The sequence below is a fragment of the Balaenoptera acutorostrata genome, chromosome 17 (assembly GCF_949987535.1).
Source record: "Balaenoptera acutorostrata chromosome 17, mBalAcu1.1, whole genome shotgun sequence".
NCBI classification, from domain to species: domain Eukaryota; kingdom Metazoa; phylum Chordata; class Mammalia; order Artiodactyla; family Balaenopteridae; genus Balaenoptera; species Balaenoptera acutorostrata.
This window is the reverse complement of record NC_080080.1, coordinates 25,665,387-25,690,468: the sequence shown is the minus strand read 5'-3', so window position 1 is coordinate 25,690,468 and position 25,082 is coordinate 25,665,387. Positions and strand designations below refer to the sequence as shown.

At 35.8% G+C, this 25,082-nt stretch overlaps 1 protein-coding gene across 3 annotated transcripts in view; it reads right to left on the bottom strand.

Moving 5' to 3' along the window:
• CSMD3 (CUB and Sushi multiple domains 3) overlaps nt 1-25,082 on the bottom strand; it is a 1,183,499-nt gene that overhangs the window by 423,376 nt on the left and 735,041 nt on the right. For all 3 annotated transcript variants that reach the window (XM_007188796.2, XM_007188797.2, XM_028168178.2), the window contains 2 exons: nt 16,082-16,220; nt 911-1,098 (listed from right to left, as the gene is read on the bottom strand). In XM_007188796.2, the coding sequence (XP_007188858.2) occupies nt 911-1,098; nt 16,082-16,220 (327 nt within the window). The remainder of the gene's footprint in view (nt 1-910; nt 1,099-16,081; nt 16,221-25,082) is intronic.

The window sequence follows — 25,082 nt, the reverse complement described above, 5'->3', positions numbered from 1 at the left end:
AGAAGTGATATAATATCTATCTGAAACTGATATAAAGATATCTTGCAGTAATCTTAAATGTACTGTTAGATACATTCACCAAAACTGTTTTTCATGAAAAGATATATGGCAATGTATTTTTAGATGAAAATGTGTGCATATGTGAGTTTATATATATGTATGCAACCATGCATCGTATACAATACAACCACATTTGTTTAAATATGTCAGATGTTTATAAACAAAACAGAGACTCGTTTCTATGCATATACCAGCATCAATTAAAAAAAAAAATCAGACATATTTTAGACTTTTTAAAAAAAACTAAAGTATTTTAAGTGAAATTATTCTAAACTGATTCCAACACTGTGAATTAGAGCCTGTTTTAATATATAGCCTTTGGCTAGTTATGTAAGCCATAGCTGCATATATATGAGTATATATTTTACTTTTCACTGTTAATATAATTTTCAATATTTCATACAAAATAATAAAATTGAATATTTTTAATGGAAATGTATGCAATGAGTATGAATAAAATATAAAAGTATGATTGCATTTATGAAGTAAATGCTAAAAGAATTTGTCAATGTTCATATACATCTTAGACTGCCATTTACTGCCTATTGTTGGCTTTTCAGCACAAATAACTATTATGTGAACTCATTTTTTAAGATTTTTTATTTGCTATTTCTGACATTTCCTTAGTATTTCCCTTCATAATGATATTACATAGATATTGTTGGAAAAAATCTAGTACAGAATTTACTAAAACACACACCTTGTAACCTATTAGCATTCTCATAGGTCAAGGAAAGCTTTGATTTTCCTTTCTTTAATAAATCTCCTAGTTCTCTTAATGATACAATGGTAATACCAAAAGTATGGAAAACAGAATAAGGAGATCAAAAAACATGTTGGCATTACTTACTTTCATAATGAATCTTGAAACCATTATTAGAACGGCTATTGTCTGTTGTAAATAGAAGGTATATAAAATTACTGCTACTAAATAGAAACTGGGGCACCTGTGTGCCATTGTAAGATCCAAGCAAGGGTGACAGAAGATTTGGCCCATCATGAACTTCCAGAACATCATAATTCAGTTCAGTCTGAAATCTAAGGTTAAGAGACATATGTGAAAATATATTTATTAGAATAACACTGTATAGGAAAATAACACTTTAGATTGCTATTTAACTTATTATTTATAATTTTTATCAGCTTTATATACAATTTTCTTAAGTTTTTCTAATATCTTATATATCATTTAAGGCCCCACCATTTAAGAATACCAAAGTTATAAGCTCTTATTCCTATGGACAATTTTCATTTAAAAAGTATGAGTACATACTTGTTGTTCGCAAGTAAGATTTCTTTCAAATGTTACAGATTATCTTCAGTAAATAAATGGCCTTTTCATTAACCAAGCATGTTTTTGGAGTCATCTTTCTTTTGCTTTCCTCATTTCTATGGAAAACTATGTGATTACTATATTTATCTTCAATCAGATCATCAGAATTTCATCTTAACAGTATACTTCAAATCTGACCTCTGCTTCATATAGTTGTGTTTTATTTTGATTTTTGATAAATCTCTTTTGGCCATTAAATATTTTATACAAATTTTATTTAGATTTTTGGCTGTTGTTGCTGCTATTGTTTTCAATTTTTTTAAAAGATACAATTATTTTATAAACTGTATTCAACTCAGAGCTACTTTTAACATGTATAACATATTCATAATAAAATAAAATTTTGTATTCCTTCCTTGCACTTCAAGAGTATACCACAGTCTGAATCTGGATCAGAAATCTTAGTTGTGGAAAAAAAACTACGTGGAATCATGAACAGTTGAGCATCTTACTCACTTCCCATAATGACACTGCAGCCCAGGACATTCTTTTCCTGCTTTCACCAAGGTTTTCCTATACATATTTCAGCTTTCAGCTTAAATTGGTCCACAGGAAGCCCTTCCCTGACCTCACAATGTAGGTTAGTTTTACTATATTGCCACAATTTATTGTGCCTTTTGTGACACTAATCACAGTTGTTTGCTTGTTTGACGGCTGTCTCCTTTAAGAGTCTATAAGCTCCATGAGTTCAGACAGTTTCTGTTTTTGTTGATGTTTTGCATATAGCAGACACTCAGTAAATATTTATTGGATAATGAAAGAATGAATGCACGTATTTTAAAGAAAACAATACTAGCTACTTTCGTTACGTAAGTAAATAAAGACTCTTGGACTGAATTTTCACTGGTTTTCTTACCAGTGCCTTAATCTGGGTTCTTGCTTTGCCCTGCTGTGATATTACTTGAATCTGTGATTTCCCTCATTGTTCTGCCACATGATATTAAGAGCATTTTGGTTGTTGTGTGTGTGCCTTACTTTATGAGCTTCTGATTTCTCTCATCCTCACTCTTGCATGTCTTTGGATTGACTTGCCCACTTAGTTTCTTTTCTCTAGGGCTGTTACCAACTTTATCAAAAAAGCATTCAATATACTTGGATACTTCAGTACTAACCATGCATTTTCACCTTTTAGAATATATCTTCCAACACATTTTTTGGCGACTAGTTATATTCAGTACACTTTTAAAAATAATTATCAGTTGAAATGTCTACCAATTTTCAGATAATCACTTTATCATACCTACCAGTCTTTTCCAGTATTACAAGATTAAACTAAATTATTCCTCAAAAAAAAACAAAACTAAAACAAATAAAACTCAAAACCTGGTTAAAACAAATTGAAAGAAACATTTAAAAATTAGGAACTTTATTTCATTATAAAATCTCCAATATGATTATAAACATGGCACATAAGTAGTCAAAATAAAGTGTATAATTTAATGCTATTTAAGAAAGACAAATGAAATATTTTTAGATTTGTACCACTGTTACATCCTATTAAGCAAGACTTAGTAAAATGAATGGATTTCATAAGTTTATCTTACTTTTTATTTTGCAACCTGGAATATATTGTATTTGTCTAAAAATAACTTTTCCAATAATGTGATTTAGAGTAGTAAAGGTATAGGAATACACTATGTCCTTTAAATAAATGATCAGGCAATTATGCATTGTGAATCCATTATTTGATTGGTTGGTAGTCAGTCTATTGTAGTATATATATATATTTTTTTTTTTTAGGAGTTTTTTTTAATACAGCAGGTTCCTATTAGTCATCCATTTTATACACATCAGTGTATACATGTCAATCCCAATCGCCCAATTCATCACACCACCACCCCCACCCCCCACCGCTTCCCCCCTTGGTGTCCATACGTTTGTTCTCTACACCTGTGTCTCTATTTCTGCCCTGCAAACCGGTTCATCTGTACCATTTTTCTAGGTTCCACATATATGCGATAATATGCGATATTTGTTTTTCTCTTTCTGACTTACTTCACTCTGTATGACAGTCTCTAGATTCATACACGTCTCTACAAATGACACAACTTCGTTCCTTTTTATGGTTGAGTAATATTCCATTGTATATATATACACTACTTCTTTATCCATTGGTCTGTCGATGGGCATTTAGGTTGATTCCATGATCTGGCTATTGTAAATAATGAAGCAATGACCATTGGGGTGCATGTGTCTTTTTGAATTACGGTTTTCTCTGGGTATATGCCTAGGAGTGGGAAGGCTGGGTCATATGGTAATTCTATTTTTAGTTTTTTAAGGAACCTCCATACTGTTCTCCATAGTGGCTGTATCAATTTACATTCCCACCAACAGTGCAAGAGGGTTCCCTTTTCTCACAACCTCTCCAGCATTTGTTGTTTGTAGATTTTCTGATGATGCCCATTCTAACTGGTGTGAGGTGATACCTCATTGTAGTATTGATTTGCATTTCTCTAATAACTAGTGATGTTGAGCAGCTTTTCATGTGCTTCTTGGCCATCTGTATGTCTTCTTTGGAGAAATGTCTATTTAGGTCTTCTGCCCATTTTTTGGAAGAGTTTGAGAAGGATGGGTGTTAGCTCTTCTCTAAATGTTTGATAGAATTCGCCTGTGAAGCCATCTGGTCTTGGACTTCTGTTTGTTGGAAGATTTTTAATAACAGTTTCAATTTCATTACTTGTGATTGGTCTGCTCATATTTTCTATTTCTTCCTGGTTCAGTCTTGGAAGGTTATACCTTTCTAAGAATTTGTCCATTTCTTCCAGGTTGTCCATTTTATTGGCACAGAGTTGCTTGTAGTAATCTCTTATAATCTTTTGTATTTCTGCAGTGTCAGTTGTGATTTCTCCTTTCTCATTTCTAATTTTATTGATTTGAGTCCTCTCCCTCTTTTTCTTGATGAGTCTGGCTAATGGTTTATCAATTTTGTTTATCTTCTCAAAGAACCAGCTTTTAGTTTTATTGATCTTTGCTATTGTTTTCTTTGTTTCTATTTCATTTATTTCTGCTCTGATCTTTATGATTTCTTTCCTTCTGCTAACCTTGGGTTTTGTTTGTTCTTCTTTCTCTAGTTCCTTTAGGTGTAAGGTTAGATTGTTTATTTGAGATTTTTCTTGTTTCTTGAGGTAGGCTTGTATAGCTATAAACTTCCCTCTTAGAACTGCTTTTGCTGCATCCCATAGGTTTTGGATTGTTGTGTTTTCATTGTCATTTGTTTCTAGGTATGTTTTGATTTCCTCTTTGATTTCTTCAATAATCTCTTGGTTATTTAGTAACGTATTGTTTAGCCTCCATGTGTTTGTGGTTTTTACGGTTTTTTCCCTGTAATTGATTTTTAATCTCATAGCATTGTGGTCAGAAAAGATGCTTGATATGATTTCAATTTTCTTAAATTTACTGAGGCTTGATTTGTGACCCAAGATGTGATCTATCTTGGAGAACGTTCCGTGTGCACTTGAGAAGAAAGTGTAATCTGCTGTTTTTGGATGGAATGTCTTATAAATATCAATTAAATCTACCTGGTCTATTGTGTCATTTAAGGCTTCTGCTTCCTTATTTATTTTCATTTTGGATAACCTGTCCATTGGTGTAAGTGAGGTGTTAATGCCCCCCACTATTTTTGTGTTACTGTCAATTTTCTCTTTTACAGCAGTTAGCAGTTGCCTTATGTAATGAGGTGTTCCTATGTTGGGTGCATATATATTTATAATTGTTATATCTTCTTCTTGGTTTGATCCCTTGATCATTATGTAATGTCCTTTCTTGACTCTTGTAACATCTTTATTTTAAGGTCTATTTTATCAGATATGAGTATTGCTACTCCAGCTTTCTTTTGATTTCCATTTGCATGGAATATCTTTTTCTATCCCCTCACTTTCAGTCTGTGTCCCTAGGTCTGAAGTGGGTCTCTTGTAGACAGCATATATATGGGTCTTGTTTTTGTATCCATTCAGCAAGCCTGTGTCTTTTGGTTGGAGCATTTAATCCATTCACGTTTAAGGTAATTATCGATATGTATGTTCCTATGACCATTTTCTTAACTGTTTTAAGTTTGTTTTTGTAGGTCCTTTTCTTCTCCTGCGTTTACCACTTAGAGAAGTTCCTTTAGCACTTGTTGTAGAGCTGGTTTGGTGGTGCTGAATTCTCTTATCGTTTGCTTCTCTGTAAAGCTTTTAGTTTCTCCATCGAATCTGAATGAGATCCTTGCCGGGTAGAGTAATCTTGGTTGTAGGTTCTTCCTTTTCATTACTTTAAGTATATCATGCCACTCCCTTCTTGCTTGTAGAGCTTCTGCTGAGAAATCAGCTGTTAAACTTATGGGAGTTTCCTTGTGTGTCATTTGTCATTTTTCCCTTGCTGCTTTCAATAATTTTTCTTTGTCTTTAATTTTTACCAATTTGATTACTATGTGTCTCAGCATGTTTCTCCTTGGGTTTATCTTGTATGGGACTCTCTGTGCTTCCTGGATTGGGTGGCTATTTCCTTACCCATTTTAGGGAAGTTTTCAACTATAATCTCTTCAAATATTTTCTTGGGCCCTTTCGCTCTCTCTTCTTCATCTGGGACCCCTATAATGCGAATGTTGTTGTGTTTAATGTTGTCTCAGAGGTCTCTTAGGCTGTCTTCATTTCTTTTCATTCTTTTGTCTTTATTCTGTTCTGCAGCAGTGAATTCCACCTTTCTGTCTTCCAGGTCACTTATCCGTTCTTCTGCCTCAGTTATTCTGCTATCAATTCTTTCTCATATATTTTTCATTTCAGTTATTGTGTTGTTCATCTCTGTTTGTTTGTTCTTTAATTCTTCTAGATCTTTGTTAAACATTTCTTGCATCTTCTCGATCTTTGCCTCCATTCTTTTTCCAAGGTCCTGGATCATCTTCAGTATCATTATTCTGAATTCTTTTTCTGGAAGGTGGCCTATCTCCACTTCATTTAGTTGTTTTTCTGGGGTTTTATCTTGTTTCTTCATCTGGTACGTAGCCCTCTGCCTTTTCATATTGTCTATCTTTCTGTGAATGTGGTTTTTGTTCCACAGGCTGCAGGATTCTAGTTCTTCTTGCTTCTGCTGTCTGCCCTCTGGTGGATGAGGCTATCTAAGAGGCTTGTGCCAGTTTCCCGATGGGAGGGACTGGTGGTGGGTAGAGCTGGTTGTTGCTTTGGTGGGCAGAGCTCATTAAAACTTTAATCCACTTGTCTGCTGATGGGTGGGGTTGGGTTCCCTCCCTGTTGGTTGTTTGGCCTGAGGTGACCCAACACTGGAGCCTAACCTGGCTCTTTGTTGGGGCTAATGGCAGACTCTGGGAGGGCTCACGCCAAGCAGTACTTCCCAGAACTTCTGCTGCCAGTGTCCTTGTCATCATGGTGACACACAGTCACCCCCCACCTCTGCAGGAGACTTTCCAACACTAGCAGGTAGGTCTGGTTCAGTCTCCCCTGGGGTCACTGCTCCTTTCCCTGGGTCCTGATGAGCACACTACTTTGTGTGTACCCTCCAAGAGTGGAGTCTCTATTTCCCCCTGTCCTGTCGAAGTCCTGCAATCAAATCCCACTAGCCTTCAAAGTCTGATACTGTAGGAATTCCTCCTCCTGTTGCCAGACCCCCAGGTTGGGAAGCCTGACGTGGGGCTCAGAACTTTCACTCCAGTGGATGGACTTCTGTGGTATAATTGTTCTCCATTTTGTGAGTCACCCACCCAGCAGTTATGGGATTTGATTTTATTGTGGTTGTGCCCCTCCTACCGTCTCATTGTGGCTTCTCCTTTGTTTGGATGTGGGGTATCTTTTTGGTGAGTTCCAGTGTCTTCCTGTCGATGATTGTTCAGCAGTTAGTTGTGATTCTGGTGTTCTTGTAAGAGGGAGTGAGAGCACGTCCTTCTTCTCCGCCATCTTGAACCAATCTCCCCCCTACTGTAGTATTGAAATTGGTGTTTCTCTTTGATAGTTAGTCAGTTGATAACAACCAAATTAAAGTGCACAGAAGAGTCAGGGATTACTTTGAACTGAAACATAAAGAGACTTAATTCTTAACAGAATAGCAACATTAAATGGTGATACAGAGAACATTGTTCAGTAGGAGTGAATCTTTAAAAAGAAAATCATCACAGATTTGCCTCAAGGAACAATAAAAATACATTATAATAACAGGGGAAATGGAATAGAGTTACACAATAATTTGAATCTCTTTCATTTTGTATTTTAAGATAGTTGTATAAATTTCTCATGAATTGCCTCAATCTAGTGTTCATTTGTTTATGACATTATTGTTTATCATAAACGAATGTTATGGAGCCACTAGATGATATTTAAAATGAAATTGAATCTAATCTTACTCAATTTTTGATGTCTTTTAAAATGTTCTTTGTGTAATCCAAAACCATTCTGACCAAACTGAAATAGTTCTCATTTTAAAAGTTGCACTCAGGAAGACTGATACTGATAGCTTGTGGTCAAGGAGCTAAGGACAGGAAAGTGACTAGAAAGGCAGGTTTAGGATTATTACTAGTAAAATGAATTCAGTTAGGAGCTGCCAAATAATGAGAAACTTTAAGAATTGAGGGAAGAAACAAAGCAAAACTTCCTCTGCAAATCTGAGAATAAGACTTAATGATTTGGCTATGTTAAGAAGAGATAAACAATGAAAAACACATATGCCCATTGGTGGTGTTGTTATTTTGTTTTGCATTTGATAGGCAATTGTAATTCTTAAGATTTTATTGACTTAAGCTACTTGAGATAATCTCAAGAAGCCAACTAATGGCTAATATATTTGTAATGTTTCTAGTGTTTTTTTTTTCTGTAGATTAATTCTAATCAATCATGACATTTGAGAATATAAAAAAAAAAACCCTGCAAAATAGTTATGCAGCCACCTTAATTATATTATCTGATTTTTAAAATTTCATTTTTAACCAAATTAATTTAGGTTATTCATGAATAGTAGAAAGCAAATGATGTTACTCTGTAATAAATACAATCCATTATTTGGAAACAACTTCTATAAAAAAAATATTCTCAGGATGAGAGGAACTATTAAAGAGTTAGCAACCAGTGTCCTTATAAGAGCTCAGCTGGAAATCAGAAGGGAACTAGTTTTTTTAAGAACATAATTCTTGTTGGATACTTTAAAGATGATATCTTTTTCTCAAAACAATCTTAAGGGGGAAATGAAGCACCAAGATATTATAACGTCATTAAATAAGGAAGTGATAGATGTACATATTTCTGATTTCAAAGTGAATATTTTATGATACTACCTAAGGGATAAAATTCTCATTTATAATTTTTAACTTGATGAACATTGTTGCTCATTGTTTTGCTACAGAGCTACTTCTAACCACATAACAGCTGTTTTTAAATGTGAATTACTTTAAAGAAAACAGTTTCTGACAGAGCACATGGAGTATGGGCACATGGAGTATGGGCAGCCCTAAAGCAATCTCTCACACCCTTAAAGGGTCTTTAGATAAAAAAGAGATGGAAGATTTTTAAATAATTTTCCCTTCAAATAGCTCAAACTCAAGAATCTTATGGGCTTGTGTGTGTGTGTGAAGGGCAGATAGAGGATTTGAACCCCCAAACAAACATTTCAGTTTAGAACATTTAAAAGAATTTGGGACTTTATCTTAGTTACAGAAAGTATGATTCAAAAGAAATATACTGAAACAGCTGTGCCTTGTCTACTCTAAAATAGTCAAAATACCATCAATAAATACATAAAGCATTTTCACTCTTGATTCTTAAAGTGTTTGGGCTAATTAACAAGGAAAAGCTGAAAAATAATTATTAGTATCAAGGAAGTGAAGGAGCTAGGAGATTTGTAATATACTTGAGCAGGTAATTTAGGGATTAAGAAAAGAGGCACAGTTGACAAGTCTTATTCAGTAACGTTCATGGGAGAAGCCAAAATCTTTGGACTCTGAGAATCATTTCTCACCCCAGGCCTGTTATGGTTCAATGTACAGAACTGTTTTCTGTTGCTGTGCACAAACCCTAACAGTGAAAATCACATTTCAATTTGACTCTCTTGCTTCCAGCCTAACTTAAAAGATCTGTGTCTCAGGAAACAGATAAGAGAATAAGAAAGTGGCAGAGTAAAAAGTACTAGGTAAACTATATGCATAGAAATTAAAAGGTTTTTCTCTCTAGCATTGCATCTTATAAAAATGGCTGGAATGAGCTGCCGACTGGAGCAGTGAGCAGCCTTGCTGAGCATCAGAAGAGTGACCTAATAGAGCCAATATGCAAGGACTGGAAAGAAATGCTTTTGTGCCCAAGAGAAACTCTGGTCTGAAGTGCAGGGGGTGAGGCCTCTGAACGCGGCCCCCTATGAGCAAGTGGAACTAGACTGAGAACAGAGGAAAAGAAAAAAGTTTGGAGAATCTTGAAGTTGTAAACCTGATGCCCACATGTAAACCTGGGTGGAAGCAGTAACCTGGGCCTCGCCAGCCGAACACTCTGGAGCAGAAAAGGCGAGTGCTCAGCGTCCTGCATCACTCAGATGCGACGCCCAGCCCTCAGGTGACTGCACCTGACCTAGAAGCCCCTCACAGGAGGTGGCCCCTAAGGCATCTCCGGGACCCAAGGAGAGGAGACACTGACAGGACGCCTGGACCTCAGGCAACTTCGTGACATGACGGCGGACTGAGTCGTGTGGCTGACAGGGTCTTGGTGCTCCAGCTGGGTGTCAGACCTGAACTTCTGAGGTGGGAGAGCCGAGTTCAGGACATTGGACCACCAGAGACCTTTTGGTCCCACATAATATAAATTGGCGAGAGCTCTCCCGAGAGATCTCTGACTCAATGCTTAGACCCAGCTCTACCCAGTGGCCAGCAAGCTCCAGCACTGGACACCCCATACCAAACTAGCAAGACAGGAACACAACCCCACCCATTAGCAGAGAGGCTGCCTAAAATCATACTAAGTTCACAGGCACACCAAAACACACCACTGGACGTGGTACTGCCCACCAGAAAGACAAACTCCAGCCTCATCCACCAGAACACAGGCACCAGTTCCCTCCACCAGGAAGCCTACACAACCTACTGAACCAAACATACCCAAAGTAGGCAGACACCAAAAACAACAGGAACTACAAACCTGCAGCCTGTGAAAAGGAGACCCCCAAACACAGTAAGTTAAGAAAAATGGGAAGACGCAGGAATATGCAGCACATGAAGGAGCAAGATGAAAACTCACCAGACCAAACAAATGAAGAGGAAATAGGCAATCTACTTGAAAAAGAATTCAGAGTAATGATAGTAAAGATGATCCAAAATCTTGGAAATAGAATGGAGAAAATACAAAAAAAGTTTAACAAGGACCTAGAAGAACTAAAGAGCAAACAAACAGAGATGAACAACACAATAAATGAAATTAAAATTTCTCTAGAAGGGATCAATAGCAGAATAACTGAGGCAGAAGAATGGATAAGTGACCTGGAAGACAAAAATAGTGGAAATTAAGAAAAGATTGAAAAGAATTGAGGATCAGAGACCTCTGGGACAGCATTAAATGCACCAACATTGGAATTATAGGGGTCCCAGAAGAAGAGAAAAAGAAAGGGACTGAGAAAATATTTTAAGACATTATAGTTGAAAACTTCCCTAATATGGGAAAGGAAATAGTCAATCAAGGCAGGAAGTGCAGAAAGTCCCATATAGGATAAATCCAAGGAAAAACACACCAAGACACATATTAATAAAACTATCAAAAATTAAATACAAAGAAAAAATATTAAAAGCAGCAAGGGAAAAGAAACAAATAACATACAAGGGAATCCCCATAAGGTTAACAGCTGATCTTTCAGCAGAACCTCTGCAAGCCAGAAGGGAGTGGCAGGACATTTTTAAGGTGATGAAAGGGAAAAAACTACAACCAAGATTATTCTAGCCAGCAAGGACCTCATTCAGATTTGATGGAGAAATTAAAACCATTACAGACAAGCAAAAGTTAAGAGAATACAGCACCACCAAACCAGCTTTAAAACAAATGCTAAAGGAACTTCTCCAGGCAGGAAACACAAGAGAAGGAAAAGACCTACAAAAACAAACCAAAAACAATTAAGAAAATGGTAATAGGAACATACATATCAATCATTACGTTAAATGTAAATGGATTAAATGCTCCAACCAAAAGACACAGACTGGCTGAATGGATACAAAAACAAGACCTGTATATATGCTGTCTACAAGAGACCCACTTCTGACCTAGGGACACATACACACTGAAAGTGAGGGGATGGAAAAAGATATTCCATGCAAATGGAAATCAAAAGAAAGCTGGAGTACCAATTCTCATATCAGACAAAATAGACTTTAAAATAAAGACTATTACAAGAGACAAAGAGGGACAGTGCATAATGATCAAGGGATCAATCCAAGAAGAAGATACAACAATTGTAAATATTTATGCACCCAACATAGGAGCACCTCAATACATAAGGCAAATACTAATAGCTATAAAAGGGGAAATCAACAGTAACACAATCATAGTAGGGGACTGTAACACCCCACTTTCACCAACGGACAGACCATCCAAAATGAAAATAAATAAGGAAACACAAGCTTTAAATGACACATTAAACAAGATGGACTTAACTGAAATTTATAGGACATTCCATCCAAAAACAACAGAATACACTTTCTCGTCAAGTGCTCATGGAACATTCTCCACGATAGAGCATATATTGGGTCACAAATCAAGTTTTGGTAATTTTAAGAAAACTGAGATCGTATCAAGTATCTTTTCTGACCACAATGCTATGAGACTAGATATCAATTACAAGAAAAAAACTGTAAAAAATACAAACATATGGAGGCCAAACAATACGTTACTAAATTACCAAGAGATCACTGATGAAACCAAAGAGGAAATCAAAAGCCACCTAGAAACAAATGTCAATAAAAACACGGCATCCCAAAACCTATGGGACTCAGCAAAGGCAGTTCTAAGAGGGAAGTTTATAGCAATGCAATCCTACCTCAAGAATCAAAAAAAATAAACAACCTAACCTTACACCTAAAGCAGTTAGAAAAAGAAGAACAAAAAACCCACAAAGTTAGCAGAAGGAAAGAAATCATAAAGATCAAATCAGAAATAAATGAAAAAGAAATGAAGGAAACAGTAGCAAAGATCAATAAAACTAAAAGCTGGTTCTTTGAGAAGATAAGCAAAATTAATAAACCACTACCCAGACTCATCAAGAAAAAAAGGGAGACGACTGAAAACAACAGAATTAGAAATGAAAAAGAAGAACTAACAACTGAAAATGCAGAAATACAAAGAATCACAAGGGATTACTACAAGTAACTCTATGCCAATAAAACGACAACCTGGAAGAAATGGACAAATTCTTAGAAGAGCACAATCTTCTGAGACTGAACCAGGAAGAAACAGAAAATATAAACAGACCAATCAGAAGCACTGAAATTGAGACTGTGATTAAAAACCTTCCAACAAACAAAAGACCAGGACAAGATGGCTTCACAGGAGAATTCTATCAAACATTTAGAGAAGAGATAACACCTATCCTTCTCAAACTCTTCCAAAATATAGCAGAGGGAGGAACACTCCCAAACTCATTCTACAAGGCCACCATCACCCTGATAGCAAAACCAGAGAAAGAGATCACAAAAAAAGAAAACTACAGACCAATAACACTGATGAACACAGGTGCAAAAATCCTCAACAAAATACGAGCAAACAGAATCAAACAGCACATTGAAAGGATCATACACCATGATCAAGTGGGGTTTATCCCAAGAATGCAAGGATATTTCAGTATACGCAAATCAATGCGATACACCATATTAACAAATTGAAGGGAAAAAACCATATGATTATCTCAATAGATGCAGAAAAAAACTTTGACAAAATTCAACATCCATTTATGATAAAAACTCTCCAGAAAGTAGGCATAGAGGGAACTTACCTCAACATAATAAAGCCCACGTATGACAAATCCACAGCCAACATCATTCTCAATGGTGAAAAACTGAAACCATTTCCACTAAGATCAGGAACAAGACAAGGATGCCCACTCTCACCACTATTATTCAACATAGTTTTGGAAGTTTTAGCCACAGCAATCAGAGAAGAAAAAGAAATAAAAGGAAACCAAATCGGAAAAGAAGAAGTAAAACTGTCACTGTTTGCAGATGATATGATATTATACATACAGAATCCTAAAGATGCTACCAGAAAACTACTAAAGCTAATCAATTAATTTGGTAAAGTAGCAGGATACAAAATTAAGGCACAGAAATCTCTTGCATTCCTATACACTAATGATGAAAAATCTGAAAGAGAAATTAAGGAAACACTCCCATTTACCATTGCAACAAAAAGAATAAAATACCTAGGAATAAACCTACCTAAGGAGACACAAGACCTGTATGCAGAAAACTATAAGACACTGATGAAAGAAATTAAAGATGATACAAACAGATGGAGAGATCTACCATGTTCTTGGATTGGAAGAATCAACATTGTGAAAATGACTCTACTACCCAAAGCAATCTACAGATTCAATGAAATTCCTATCAAACTACCAATGCCATTTTTCACACAATTACAACAAAATATTTCACAATTTGTATGGAAACACAAAAGACCCGAATAGCCAAAGCAATCCTGAGAAAGAAAAACGGAGCTGGAGGAATCAGCCTCCGTGACTTCAGACTACACTACAAAGCTACAGTAATCAAGACAGTATGGTACTGGCACAATGTTTCAGACATTACATGAAATTTCTAAAAATCTTATATGTTCTGGTATAATGTTATAAGACATAATTCTAGTTATTACTTTAAAATGTATATCTCAGAAAAAAAAGATATTTTAATTACCTTAACATCATAACTCCTGATACAAAATAATGTTAAGTCCAAATGGGAAATACTAAAATCATGTACTTAAACCTATAATACATGCAGTTTTTAAAAAAATGAGATCAATTATGATAAACTGACAGATATGCTAATCCTTCAAATGTGATACTCTAAATTTAACAAATTAAAAATACATTATAAATCTGTCTTATTGACACAAATCAATATAAGTTTTAAAATTATTCAATGATATGATCAATAATATTATGTTATATGGTATACTCCAAACCAAGTAGAATTCTGTGTAATACAGTAAGGTTGGTTAATTTGGGTCCCACGTTAATGGAAAAATGTTATCTGACAAAGGTTTGATTCTGAGTAAATAAGATGCTTTTCTGGCTTCTCTAAAATTACTATGGCAACACAGGTTATGTCAACCACTGAATAAAGAATATGGTTTTAATATCACAACAAAAACTCTGCCAAATTATTCTAAATAAAAACATTTTCTTAATGTGTAGGTTATTATTATGGGCTGAATCATGTCCCCCTAAAATTTATATGTTGAAGTCCTAACCCCCTAGTACCACAGAATGTGACTATATTTGGAGAAAGGTCTTTTAACGAGGTAATTAAGGTAAAACGAGATTATATGGGTGGACCCTAATCTAATATGACTTGTGTCCTTATAAGAGAAGATTAGGAAATAAACACACACAGAGGGAAGACCATGTGAAGACACATGAAAAGGACAGCCATCTATTAGCCAATGACTAAAACCACAGAAGACAACCCTGTTGACACCTTGATCTCAGACTTCTGGACTTTAGAACTATGAGGAAACAAATTTCTGTTATTTAAGACACTCAGTCTGTTACACTTTATTATGGGAGCCCTAGCAAACTAATATAGTCATAGTAAAGTTGTGTAGGTCATAATAAAGTAGAGTGACCTCATGTGAAATGTTTAATATTTTATATCTGTCAAAATAGAATCTGTTTTCCTCTCAAGTTTTTACACTAGCATGAATAGATAAATTCAATGAAGGAACTCTTTAATCAGGGAAAGATCATGTTATATTTGTAAAATTCAATCATCAGAGCATAATTCTGCTGAAATTATATATATACTTATATGTTTACTATAATGTTTACAGGAGTTCTTTTTTTTTTTTTAAGAAAAGGTTGGGAGATGAGAGGGGTCAACAATATAATTGAAAAATTATATAGATACTTCTATTTGGATTTCAGAATAGTGATCCAATCACAAGCCGGAAGATTCATTCTTTTAAATTTTTAATAGTCAATATTATAATCTTTTAGGATATAGATTATTTGATCAGTAATACTAATTATCCTAAGGAAAAACAAAACTTGACTGACCAATCATTAATTCACATTAATTTAACGCAGCCATTTTTCTGAAGGGCATGTAAGTGTAGGTATATAGGTAGTATGTGTAAGCAAATGTCTTAGGCTGCAATACGGTATCAATTCAAGTGTGTTTACAGCACCTTTGCCTTTCGAAATCTAGCAGAACAGAATCCACAGGCCCTTCAAAGTATAGGACGACTAAACTTACTAAGTTAAAGGTCATACGTTCATATCACAGTAGTATGCATATATACGAATCAAAAAAGGTCCATCTTGCACATTTCATTCATACTGATAGAGCATTAAGGAAATAGAAAATTAACTTGAAAATAGGCTGAAAGGCTAAAAGGGGCAAACATTCTGAAACACTCAAGGTCCAACAATTGACTACTGCAATAAAATTAAACATTAATATGGAAAGTAAAATGCAGAATGTCAACTATTCTTTTAGATAATTTTTTTTTTAAGTAGAAAAATATTTGCAGAGACCTTTCAAATGTAATTTTGATAGAGTGTCCAGGTTCAGCTTCAATCACCCATTCACAATTCAGAGAGTCTTTATAGTATCCTGGCCATCCTGGTGAGAGAATCAATCCACTGGGAGCTGAAAAATGGCCACCACATGGAGCTGAAAAATAAAATCAGAGAACAAGTAAATACAAAAATTTTAGAACAAGTTGCAGAAAATATTTTTAGTACTAACTGTATTTTTTAAATTAATTTTTGCATGTACACATTAAATGCTATTTAATATTGTTTTTGAAAGTAAAATTTCATCCAGTCATTCTATTATTGAATGATTATTTTCCCTAAAAAAAGTAATCTACTTTTTGAAATATGGCTTAGTTACACACTCAGCATGTCAGATAAACTCAAGTCTCCCAATTATATCCCTTAAATACGTTCTTGTGTCTCCATTATTTTCAAAACTTGAAAAAAATATAAGCTGTTAGTTTTAGTTTCTCTGTCTTTCATTTACTGATTTATGTATCAAATACTGTTAATTCATGCTATACAGTGTCTAAAGCTTTGATCTTCCTTTTACCAGAGTCCCTATTACAATTTTAGGTCTTCATTCATTCAGTCTCTTCCCTGATTTCCCATCTGCTAATTTCTCTCTTGCTTCAATCCAGCTGTCAGAATGTCCTTCAATTTACAGTTTCATCATACCATTTGCTTTCCTAGACAGGTACCTTGATCTCTTCTCCCTTTAACGTCAGATTCAACTCAGCTTATCATTTCAAGAATTTAATCTTCTGCTTTCCCCAAACTCATACACAATTGAAACCACAATGATAGCATTTTAATCCCAGTAGGTACTGATAAGATAATTTAGTGTAAGTACCATCTTGAATAGAAATAAACCAAGTTGAAAGAACAACTTGTCAAAGTTCACAAGACCTGAAAGCCTCAAAAGTACTTTCAAGTCAGTTTTTACAAAATAGGACCTCAAAACCAGTCCTCTCCCATTATTTCCAATATTGGTAAATGAAACCACCATCCATGGATTTGCATTGCCCAGGAAGTTAGAAGTAGTCATCTTTCATAGTTCCATTATCCTTACTATTTACTACCATATCCAACCCATCCTCAAGCCCAGTCTTGTTTCTCTATCTCTGTAGCTACCAGATTAAATTACCATAATTTCATCTCTGGTATAAACCCTCCTAACTGACCCTCTTAATTGGTCTCTCCTCATCCATGCTAACTATCCTCCACACTATGGCCAGAGTAATTGTTTAAACCTCAAACACTTTTAAATGGCATTTTTCTGTGTTGACCAACAAGGCCCTGAATGATCTAGCTATTGCCTTACACTCTAGCCTGTACTCCAAACTTCTCCCCTTCACTCTGCAGCCCAGCTACATTAGCCTGTTCTATACCTTAAGGAGGTGTGGAGGGGGGGAATGAAGCAAAGAGTATTTGAATTATTGAAAATTATTTGGAAAGAAAAATAGTCATATGTATACTATATCGGCTTTTCAACACATTAGATAGAGACCCTTCCCAATGACTTACCATGTTATATTTTTATTTTCTTTAATTCTTTCCATTTAAAGTCTATCTCATGTGTTTATATTTTTGTCATTGTTGTTTACTTGTTTCTTTCAGTTTTACCTTACAGAATTTCTAAAACATATTGTTCTAGACACAATTTTTACACTTTTTCATTCTTTAAGTAATTTGATATAACCCAAATAAAATAGGAAATATTTAATAAATTGGCCTAGGAATCAACCATTACTACAAAGTGTCCATTTGAGAAAAATATTTTCTGTGAAATTGCCAAAATTTGTTACTTGTATGAGAAAGAACTTTCATATAAATCTCAATTTTCTTCCTTAGTAGAATTTGATTTTGTTTCTTAAAAAGCTTTCAGAGGAGACCATTTTGATGAGGATTATTTACTCTTCCTTGCTATGATGACTCATAATTAGGTTTCCTGTAGGGTTATTATGTATTTCAAAAATAAAATTATGTGCATAACAGTCATTTAAATTACCATATTTTAAAAGAGTAAAGTATTTTGGTGAGAGAAGGTCCCGGAAATATAGAAAAATCCCTAATATGTTATCAACTCAAATTGTTCTAGGAAAGTGTGCACTTCAGTCTAATCATGATTGAAAGAGGTAATCAGTCATAAAATTAGCAATTGAGTAATGGGCCATTAAAGATTAAAAAGTAGAGTACCCAGAAGCATTTCAGCTGGTCCCTCAGTCCAACATGTTAGAGAGGCAGAGTTAGGAAGGAGCTTTAAAGGAAAGGAGTAGCATAAAGATGCAGTGACTGTTTGTTTCCTGAAAGGACTTTCCCAAATAGTGACCCTGCTACAAAGTGAGTCTTCTCCTAATTAACATACAACATTCTGAACTGGCTTCTTTCTCTCACACATAGGGTTGGAACTTTACAAAATTATTATCCCAAAAGCATGGAGACAGCTTCCCCAAGAGAGTGTGACACCTAAGCGAAGAGACAGATGCTAAGTGCAGATCAGTCAAGAAAAGCCTCATGACCACAGTGACTAGCAGCCACATGGCAGGAAGATGTTCACATAGAAAAGCCATGGTGGAGCAACAGCAGCAGAGCATGGAGGGGACAAAGTGCAAGACAAAATAAGGGGAGACCAAGTGTAAAGAAAATGTTCAAGAGAAAAAGGAAAAAGAAAAAGCTTTGGAAAGCTAAAAGAACTAACAGTAATAAAAATAACAAAGATTTGAATTTGTAAAGAGAACCTTAACTATAACATGAATAACAATACAAACAGAAAGGCAATAAAGTTAGTTGCCCAAACCTTACAATTTTGCCACATCCATGTACTGCTTATATAATTAATGATTTTCTTTAAATAGACTTACTTTTATTTTAACTTAAATGATTTCTTGAAACTTGCCCTAAGCAAAAATATCTGTAAAATCATTGCTTTTATGTATTAGTTATATTTTTCCATAATGCCTGAAAATAAACATGTACCTATTGAAATTTAAGAAATGCTTATATATTTAACACCTAAAAGCTTGTGTACCTCCAAGTATAAACATTCTGTAGTTTAAGAAAGACTTCTGTAAAAGACAGTATCTTTGACTGAACAAAGGAAACTTGGAGCATATGGAAAACAGAAAGGAGATCAAGATACAGGGATTTATTTTCAAGTCCTATTCACTCATTCATCATTTACTCATTCATATTTCAGTCATTCAGCAAACAATTGTGTGTCAAGTATGCGCCCACGTGGTATTTGTACTACTTCTAACATTTATCAAATGTTTCCTAGGTGCCAGGCACTATGTAAGAAGTCCTTTGTATTATTTTATGTAATACTCAAAATAATCCAACCACATATGTAGGTAAGAACATTGATGTGTAGAGAATTTAAATAATTTGCACATCAGCTAGCAAGGATATGAACAGAGGTAATCTGACTCTAGAAACTTCTTTACAAATGTAATTAAGATATTCTTTTTCCTTTTATCACACCGCCCATGTGCAAAACACAGAAACATAAACATAAAAGGTAATAATGTCATAAATTATATAAGAAAGATATGTCCATGGGACAAGGGGTCTGGAAGAGGACAGGAATTAAGGCTTCACAGAAGAGATTCTATTTAATTTGAGTCTTCAAGGATGAGTCAGAATTCACCAGAAGAAAAAAAGAGAGAGAGGATATTGTAAACAGAAGAAACAGCATGTGCTTAAGAGTAGAAGGCTGAATTAGCATGTTTTTGAGTAATGCCAGTTACTTTTTTTAGAGAACTAAGAAGTGATGAGAGATGAAGAAAGAAGAGTAGAAAAGGACCTAATGGGACTTCCCTGGTGGTCTAGTTGTTAAGAATCCATGCTTCCGCTGTGGGGGGCATGGGTTCAATCCCTGGTCAGGGAACTAGGATCCCACATGCCATGCAGTGCGGCCAAAAAAAAAAAAGGACCTGATACGCTATATTAAGGAAAGTGAACCATAGACAAATGAAAAATTGTAGACAACGGGTGGGATAGGGAGGGTGGAAGGGAGACGCAAGAGGGAGGGGATATGGGGATATATGTATACGTATAGCTGATTCACTTTTTGATACAGCAGAAACTAACACACCATTGTAAAGCAATTATACTCCAATAAAGATGTTAAAAAAAATTATAGACAAAGGCTACATAAACATATATAGACAAATAATACAATTTTCATTTAAATGAAAGTTACAGGTACAATGAACTAGAAGCAGAGTACCTGGAGTTGATGAGATCAATTAGGAGACTGTCACAATTATCTAGGAAGGTATAATCAGATTGTGATGTATGGTGGTAACAGGAAAGGGCTAAATATGGAGATATTTAGGAGACAGACTCAAAAGCATTTATTGATTACATGCAATGAGTGAGCAAGATGAAGGAGTCTAAATTGGTCATTGGGCCCCTGGCATGTACAACATTATGGAAGATAATTCCATTCACCAAAATAGGAAACACAAAACAGGAAGGAACTTTATGTGGAAAGATAATGAGATTCAATGTTGAGGCTAAAAGGTCTGTGAAATATCACAAGAAACAACAGAAAATAGAATCTGGAGCTCTTAGTTATATTATGTGCTATTTCAACATAGGCTGATGTTAAGACTTCAATATAAGTGAAAGATTAAGGTGAATACTTAGAGAAGAAAATAACAGAGGTTTAAGATGTAACCTTTGAAAAAATATTTTAATTTAATACAATTTAAGTAGGTACTGACCATTATGCATTATAACACAACAATGGGGCAAGGCTGGGATGGACTATTTCTGTTTGGGTCTTCCTCTCTCCTAACTGTGTGTGAATTCAGATGATTGTAGCTGGTAAAATAAATAAATACCTAAATTTTAGTAGCTTAACACAGTAGTTTATTTTTCACTTGACCAAAATGGCCTTCATCTTGACTAAATTTTAGACAGGCTTCTTCAAGACTCTCAACCCATCACCCAACTTCCTCCATTACTTTACCACTAGCTCATCTCAGCCCTTACAAACCTTCCCTCAGTGCATTTGAATTCAATCATTCCTCCTTATTGCAATAGTCTTGAATAAAGTCTTCCTTGCCTGTTTAAGTCTGGTGAAAATTTTCTTTGATACACTCATGTAACAGTACAATGAAGCGTGCCTATCAGCCAAACAGCCATCCTCCTTCTAGTCTCTTAAGACCCAGGATGACAAAGCCTCAGCCATTTTCAGCAGGCGATTTCCTAGATTGCCATGGGAGTCATTCCCATTTTAGCTGGCAGGAAAGGAAACAGAGCATAGAGGACCACTCTGTGTATGCTTTTTATGGACCACAGCTTGGATGTTATTTACATTACTTCCACTTACTCACTTGGCCATACCTAACTTCAAAGGAGGCTGTGAAATGAAGTCCCTCAGCTGCGTAGCTATTTCCTGCCTACAACTCTGCATAATGAATGGGGTAACAGCTTAAAGGTAAACAGCTGGCCATTTCTGCTATACCAACTAAGACAGTCATAATGCTTTCCAGTTTAGAGTATGCTTTTATATACATTACTTAACTTAATTACTTTAATAAGCTTGTAGCATAAAAATGCTTGTTTCTTTCTTATGCCAGTTTTGCAGGTAAGGAAAAAAATCATCAAACATGACTTGATGAGAAACACAGATCTGGGTAGTAGCAGAGGTGAGATTCAAGTTCAAATCTTCAAATTCCAAGTTAGAAACTACTTCCATGATAGATGTATTGGATTTATTTTCCAAGAGAGATATTTATTTAAGCATATCTATTCTCCTTAAAATAGGTTTAATGAAGACAGAAATGGATAGTTAGGGGGATAGAACATTCAACCCAAAGTTTTTAATGTAAATTTGAGATTCTAACCACACAATTTTAAGTGCTTCCTTGATATTAATTTATTTATTATTCATGTATTTATTAATTCAAAAAGTTATTTAGCTTTTGATGTATATAAGATACTATGCCAGGTGATGAAATTTAAAAAAAAATCTATATGACATTATATTTGTCCTCAGGAGACACACAGTTTCTACAAGGAAGACAGACATAGCTAACATGAAGAATAAATATATGCTTGAGCCAGATAGGCTGGAAATGTAGGGGAGAGACAGGTGACATCCCAAGGGCATTAAGAAAGGGTTCTTGAAGGAGATTTTGGCAGCGGTGAGTTTGATTAAAAAAAAAAAAATGAATAGAAGATAGGGGTAGAGGGACAGAAAGCAGAGAAAGAATAAAGTGAGAAATACCGAAACCAAGCAGTACACTGTGGCGCCCTCCCGGGTACAAAAGCTTCTTCATATACCCAATTCCTTGTTTGTAGGAAAATAGCTTCAGCCTCCTAGACTTTCCCTGAGTTCCAAAGGGCAGATTCAAAGAGTTATTATTCTGGGAAGTGAGGAGATGGAGACACAAGGGAAAAGCAGTCAAGAAACAATTGTGCAGCAATAAAGCATGGTCCTGGTTCCTCCCCAAGTGGTATATATAACAATACATCTTTGAGTTCTTCTATAGGAACTAAGGCCCCCTCCCAGGTGGAGGATGGTAACCAGGCTGAGCACAAGATTCCTGGAATACCATCCTGTTACCTCACCACCAACCAATCAGAAGAAAGTCACACACCCTGCAGCTCTCACTCCAAATTTTGCCTTTAAAAACTCTTCCCTGAAAACCATCAGGTAGTTGGGGGTCTTTTGAGCATGAGCTGCCCATTCTCCTTGCTTGGCCTTACAATAAACCTTTCTCTGTTACAAACTCTGACTTTTCGGTTTGTTTGGCCTCGCTCTGCATCGGGTACACGAACTTAGGTTTGACAACAATACTAACGTATGAGGGAAAGTCAAGTAGTTTTTTGTTTCTGAAGCTTATGGTTAGTGGAAAATGAGGAGAGGAACTTTTGGTTTCATGCAGTGGTTACTTTCAAACATTTGTGGATACCTAGAGGTGAGTTTAGATTAAAAACTTGTTAAAATGCAGATTCCCAGAACGCACTTCTAGTAATTATAAGGTAGGACCCAGAGGGCATTGTTAACAAAACCCTCACTCCACTCCAACCCTTCAGGTCATTTTATAGCTCTTGGCCCACAGACCAAGCTGACAAAATCTAAAAGGATATGGCTAGTCTGTAGCTCCAAGATGCTCCTGGATAATCACTCAGGTTCCTGGGATAAAGAGGTAATTTCCATCTGTTAGTGAAATACAGATTGTTGCCTCTAACTTCTCCCCATTTTAAATAATGAAAACAAAGCATAAATGGTAAAGTAGAAATAGTTCATTTATCCTGTTTCATTTTTCTAAGGCCTGAAGAAAGTCTGTTATAAATAATTTTCATTGGAGTGATGACTCATTTCTGTGTTACTTTGAGTAGAATTGAGACCAAGCACCTCAGATTGGGACTTGAACCCACATGCCGGGACTCAAACCCAGCCAAAAGCCTGATTGGGACTTGAACCCACGCATCTGAGACTCAAAGCTGGCCAAAACCCTGATTAGGACTTGAACCCACGTAGCTGGGACTTGAACCTGGCCAAAACCCACAGTCTTCCAACTGAGATCACACACTTGGTTTCAGGACTTAATGAAGCTCAGGTTCTTGATGTCTCATCATAGAAAGAATTCAGTGAGAGACAAAGTGATAGGTAAGAAATGGATTTATCTAGAGAGAAACACACTCCACAGACAGAGTGTGGGCCATCTCAGAAGGTGAGAAAGGCACCAGGGTATGGGGTTGTCAGTTTTTATAGGGGTGGGTAATTTCATAAGCTAATGAGTGGGAGGAGTATTCCAGCTATTTCAGGAAGGGGTGGGGATTTCCAGGAATTGGGCCACCGCCCACTTTTTGATCCTTATGGTTGGCCTTGGAACTGTCATGGTGCCTGTGGGTGTGCCATTTAGCTTGCTGATTTGTTACAGTGAGTGTATACTGAGGCTCAAGGTCTAGTGGAAGTCGACTTGTCTGCCATCTTGTACCCATTTGGTCCTAATCAGTTTATGTCATGTCCTCGGGCTATGTCATTCTTTCAAAGGTTGTGCCCTGCCCCCTTCCCTCCTGCTTCAGAATGGACAAATTCCAAATACCCAGTATGCTTTAAGATCTGTATGAAGAGTCAGAAGTGTTTCAGACTGTATTCAGCTGAAATTCTTTTGAATAAAAATGCTTCAGAATTTTGGTGCTCTTTCATCTGAGAAGTAGCGCTTAGGTGCTCAGAAGGGAATTGAGGACCGGAAGAAGAGCTAGGTTTTGATCTTGGGGATTATAAACATTTCTTTCCTTTTTTTTTTTTTAATTTTTAAACTTGCTTTATGGTTGGTTATAGGTGTGGTAAGTAATCACCTGCTCTGTCTAACCTCAACACACTGGACGATGTTTCAAAGAAAATTATGGGAAACAAGTTGCATCTCTATCTTGGATAAAAAGAGAAAGTCAGAAACATAGGAATTAAAGTGCCAGGAATGCAGACAAGCAATCACAGCTCTGAATCTCTTTCCATTTCTATAACCCCTTCTACCCTTCCCCTACCCAGCTCCACAGAAATTAGGAGCAAAACCCTGCAGATTGCTATTAAATTAGTTTTCCCTATGGTAGTCCTCTAGGAATTTAATACTACCTTAATATGTAACTAAAAGAGGAGTCTATTATTAGATATGAATAGGTATGTGTGTGTGAACACACATTCTCTCTATGAGAACCACAATATATTCTGATCTATGCATCAGACTGTTACTATAATTGCTCCCTCAAACGAACTCCCTCCAGAGAGTGCAACGTCTGTGAATGAGAAGGATTTCCTTCCCTTTGAGGCTAACTGAGATTCAAGAGAAAATCCCTTATCCTCAAAGGGGAAGTTCATTGGCATGCAAGTCCAGCCTTGCTGTCAAACAGTTCTCCAGGGATCCTAGTCCCATCCTACTCACTCAAGGAATTCTCTAAGATATCCCATTACAGTAGAAAGGAACTTAAGCCATAGTTATGAAGGGAGTTCTCTACTGAGGGCAAGGAAGTTCTT